This window comes from Monoraphidium neglectum (genome assembly GCF_000611645.1).
Source record: "Monoraphidium neglectum strain SAG 48.87 unplaced genomic scaffold scaffold00904, whole genome shotgun sequence".
Taxonomy (NCBI): domain Eukaryota; kingdom Viridiplantae; phylum Chlorophyta; class Chlorophyceae; order Sphaeropleales; family Selenastraceae; genus Monoraphidium; species Monoraphidium neglectum.
Genome location: NW_014012724.1, coordinates 1 through 4,608, shown reverse-complemented (window position 1 = coordinate 4,608; position 4,608 = coordinate 1). Strand labels below are relative to the sequence as shown.

Genomic DNA, 4,608 nt, shown 5'->3' with positions numbered 1-4,608 from the left:
CGCACACGCAGCGCGCGCTCACACACACACACACACACACACACACACACACACACACACACACACACACGCACACACGCGCAGCACATCTACTCCTTCAATGGCGCCGGCAACGCCCTGGGTGACGCCCACTGGACAGAGGAGGCCATGTACGGCTCCGCCCTGGGCCGCACCCTCACCCTCAGCGCGTCGTTCCGCATGGGGCCGGAGGTGACGGCGGTCGCAAACACGTGAGGGCGGCGGCGAGAGGGGGCCTGTGCAGCAGCGCGCGTCGGCAGGGCGGGGATGCCGCACGTGCCTTTGTACTGATAAACAATGCTGCAGGGTCTTCTGAGTCTGAGGAGCCCCGGGCCGGTCCAGTGGCTTCTAGACTTCCGGATGCGACGCGCCCGCCGACGCGACGCCCCTCCCCCGCCCCGCCTGCTTCTCTGCCGCGGCCGCGGCCACGCGCCGGCTGCGACCCGGCAGGGTCCTGCACCGCTCCTACGCGGAGAAGCGCCGCATCGTGGGGCTCGGCAACCCGCACGCCACGGTGTATGTCCTGAAGGGGCCACTGGATCGCATCCTGCCGGCAGCGGCGCCCCACGGGCATGGGGCGGCGCCCGCCGAGCAGGGCGGACAGCCAGGAGCGGCCGGCGAGGGGCCTCAGGCCGGCCCGCAAGGGGAGCCCGAAGGGGCGGCGGCCGCGGCCGCGGCGGCGGGCGTGGGGGTGCTGGAAGCGGAGGCCGCGGCCGTCCTGCAGCTGCAGGCCGCGGCGGCCGCGGAAGGCGTGGCATTTGCCGCGCCGCCGGCGCTGGCCGCGCCGGCGGCGCTGGCCGCGCTGCTGGCGCTAGTCAGGCCGCGGGCACCGCCGGCAGCGGAGGTGGTCCAGGATGCATACAGGCGTGCAGACCTGACGGGGGCCCTCAGCGAGCCATGCGGCGACGGCGGCGACGGCGACGGCGACGGCGCCGCGGCGGCGCCCGAGGCGGGGGCGGGCGACGCCGGTCCCCTCGCGCCGCCTGCGGCCCTGGGTGGCGATGCGGCGGCGCCGCACGCGCCGCCGCGGCTGACGGCGCTGGTGCTGAAGCTGCCCACATCGCCGCAAAGACCTGATCTAGAGGCCGCCCCGCAGCCTGTGGCGCGCCTGCCGGCGGGGCCGGGGGGCGCGCCGCCGCCGCCGCTGCTCATCATCTGTAGGTACAACGCCACCTGGTTCAAGATCGCCGTGGCGCTCATGGCCGCCGCGCGCGCGGCCGGGGAGGAGCCGCCCACGCTGTTCCTCGCCGCCGCGGCGCCGCCTGGGGACGGATGGGGCGGCGGCGGCGGCGGCCGCGGCGGGGGGTTCGAGGGGCGCGGCAAGGCGGCGGTGGCGGCGCCTGGTGGGAGGAGGGCTGATTGGAGGGCCATCTACCCCGGGGTCGACCTATTTCAGAGGGTCGGCGAGCTGTGAGTGCAGCTGGGGGTCCCCGGCTAAATCTGACCGGCGGTCGGCGGATCCCCTCCGGCCTGGGAGCTCACGCGGCAAGGGAGCTGCGGGGCTGAAGGAATTGGGGCTGGTCCGCTCAGCTGCTTCTCTTCCTGCCGGCGGACGCTCTCTCTCGCACGGACACACGTGCCCTCGCTGCACCAGCCAGACCTGCGCTGCCGTCCCTGTGTTGTATACAGGTGGGACTTCAAGTTCGGCAACCGCGATGGCAGCCGGTTTGGGAGGTACCAGTCATGGGTCGAGATCCAGGTGCGCCCGTCAGCGCCCCACAGTGCGTAGTTGGTCTGGGGTGGGGGGGCGAAGTGCAGCGCGAGCGCGCCCTGTGCCGCCCGCCGCAGCACCACAGTCCACCAGCCGCAGCTGCGAATGGGAGCTGTCATTACATGCACTATGCGTGCCGTGATATCCATGTAGCTGGCCGGTTGAGGGGCGTCGGGTAACTGATTGCAACCGCCGCTGTGCAGAGCAACGTGGCCCTGGAGCCCGAGATCCGCGCGGCTGTGGGGCTGGTTGACCTGTATGGCAAGGACCTGCTCGGGCTCATCGACGACGTCTGGGCCGCACGGGTGAGCGGGGTGTGAATTTCCAAAGCAGAGCGCACCCTGTGTGCGACAGGGGCGGGGCCGGCGGGTGCGAGGGTGTCGCACACCTCTCCTGGAGGACGGGCGCGGGGCGGCTGCGCCCACGTGCCTGAATAGATTCATTTGCGGCTCACGGCTCCATACCTGTATTGAGCGCACGCGTCGCGCAGAAGAGCGCTGTATTGGCCACACATGCGGTGTATGTCGAGGCGCGTGCCCTATCTACATGCATCGCCCACCGCGCCGCAGGTGCCGTCCCGCGAGGAGGCGCGCTACATCCTGTCGACGGCCCACAAGATGAAGGGCCTGGAGGAGGGCTGGGTACAGCTGGCGGAGGACTTTGCCCAGCTGCCCCCTCCAGGCGTCAGGGTGAGGGCAAAGGGTGTGGGGGGGGGGGAGAGCACGCGGTGCTTGAAGTCGAGCGTGCCCTCTGTGGATGGCGGCGCCGCGCTTTGGTGAGCATTGGTGCCGCGCTGCCCTTTTGACGGACGCGTGGTGCGGCGACGCTGCACACGCAATCACGCCTGCAGTGGCTGATATGGCTGAGCAATCATCCCCTTCCCTTGTGGCAGTTTCTACACACATACCCACACACACACACACACACACACACACACACACACACACACACACACACCCTGGGTGTTGCCCCACACACTCTGTTTCTCACCCTGACAGGCCCCTAACCGGTCTGCTGGTGGCCACGATGACGAGCTGAACCTGGTTTACGTGTCGGCCAGCCGCGCACAGGTGAGGCGGGGTGATGTGAGGGGCCAAGTGCATTGGGGACGCAGCGGATGTGCTTGCAGGGGAGCTTCCGGCAAGAGTGCCGAGGCCATGAGAGCTGAGGGGCGCTGCGTTTTCGGCGTCGCCCTGTTGTGACCCGAGGCTTTGGGCCGCTGTGTCGTTCACGTGCGCCCCTATGTAGCATCGCAGACACGCGCATTACACGCGTGTAAGCGCTTGTCCTCTCTCACACACACATGGACGCACGCATGCACACATGGACAAAAATGCACGCACGCACACTGATTTGGACACACACACACAGACGCGCACGCACGCACGCGCGCGCGCACACACACACACACACACACACACACACACGCGCGCGCGCGCACACATACACTCACACACACACGTTATTGCTGGACCGCCGCCTCCTCCCTTCCCCCAGGCGGGCCTGATTTTGTCTGACAACCTGTCCAAGGCGATCAGGGCGGCGTGCGGACGAAAATCGGGCCTCGCCCTGGAGGTGCGTACACACGCAGCCTCGACCGCTGCACGGGCGTGCTCCCTCTGCAGCTGCGCGGCCCCCTGCGTCGTCCCTCGCCCTCCCTTTCCTTCTAGCAACCCCTCCCGACCCCTGGACCCCCGCCGGACGCGTCCGCCCGCGCCGCAGGTCCGCTCGCAGCTGCAGCTGCGCGAGGCGATGGAGCGCGATTTCGCCGAGGGCGGCGCGCCCGGCGCCCAGCGCGACCCCCTGGACCACACTTTCACATGCGGCGCCTGCCGCGGGGGCTTCAAGGCGGCGGAGGGCCGCGCGCTGGACGTGGCCGTGGCGAACGAGGGGGCGCTGGGCTTCAAGCAGCGCCTGGTGTGCGGGGACTGCGCGGCGCGCTGCGTGCTCGCTGACGTGGCGGCGCTGGCGCGGCCGCGGGGGCCGGAGGAGTGGCGGGCGTGGTGATGCCGGGCCATCACTCCATTGGGGAGCGGGTTTGAAGAAGGACCTGTGCTGTGGGGCGCGAAGCTTTTGATCTTACATGTTGTGGTTGCGTACATGGTGGCTGTGAGTTGGCACTGCTGCGCAGGCAGCCGCTTGAATTGTGAATAGCCAATCACCAAGCTAAATTTGCGGGGTGTTGCTTTCTTATTGCCAGTTGCGTGTCCTAGGGTGTTACAAATCCCCAGCAATCTGAGTGTATATCAAACACTTCACAGTGTCGAAGCAGGTGCATCAAGGGAAGATGGGAACAGCTGCAGCCCGCGAGCAGTACACGCGAGCTGCACTCCTGGTGTGGTGTGCACATGCGGCCGAGATTGTCAGTGCCAGTACAATACAGTCAATCTGGACGCACGACGCGCCCTCTCAGATGTCAGCTATCCTGCTGTCATTCACATACAGCTTGGTACAGTACAAGGGCTTGCTGCATGTTTCAGTGCGCGAAAACCCTCTGCAAGAGGCAGCACAGGAAGCAGACGTTTGAAAAGAGCAAAACCCTTCTGCAACACACAGCTTGCCGACCCAATAGGCACGCAGCTCTGGACGCTGCCATGCAGCGCTTGCACCCGCTGACTCACAGCCCTCACGCAGCCTTTGCGCTAGCCCCGGTGCCGCCGACGTGCCGCGCGAGCCACTCCTCTGCGGCGCCCGGGCCCCCGCTCGCAGCTACAACGCCGTCCGGCCGCACCAGCGCGCCGCCGTCCGCGGGAATGCCCAGGGCCGCGACCAGCTGTGCGCCGCCGCCCTCCAGATCGAGATCGACCCCCGCCTGCCTGACTGCCAGCCGCCAGCGCCCGAAGCGTGTCGGCCACTCCTCGCGCCGCGCGGCCGGCCCC

The 4,608-nt window shown here is 68.5% G+C and overlaps 2 protein-coding genes across 2 annotated transcripts in view; one reads left to right on the top strand and one right to left on the bottom strand.

Moving 5' to 3' along the window:
* MNEG_5862 (F-box DNA helicase protein 1) overlaps positions 1-3,736 on the top strand; it is a gene marked incomplete at both ends in the record, with an annotated part of 8,876 nt that extends 5,140 nt beyond the window's left edge. The window contains 8 exons of the mRNA XM_014045661.1: positions 85-230; positions 469-1,428; positions 1,648-1,717; positions 1,933-2,034; positions 2,299-2,418; positions 2,728-2,799; positions 3,227-3,304; positions 3,452-3,736. Coding sequence (XP_013901115.1) covers positions 85-230; positions 469-1,428; positions 1,648-1,717; positions 1,933-2,034; positions 2,299-2,418; positions 2,728-2,799; positions 3,227-3,304; positions 3,452-3,736 — 1,833 coding nt within the window. The remainder of the gene's footprint in view (positions 1-84; positions 231-468; positions 1,429-1,647; positions 1,718-1,932; positions 2,035-2,298; positions 2,419-2,727; positions 2,800-3,226; positions 3,305-3,451) is intronic.
* A 619-nt stretch (positions 3,737-4,355) lies between these two features.
* Positions 4,356-4,586, bottom strand: MNEG_5861 (hypothetical protein; the record flags this gene model as incomplete). Its single annotated transcript, XM_014045660.1, has 1 exon — positions 4,356-4,586. A coding segment is annotated over one exon (231 nt), but the record flags the coding sequence as incomplete, so codon positions are not given.
* Between the last annotated feature and the right edge of the window lie 22 nt (positions 4,587-4,608).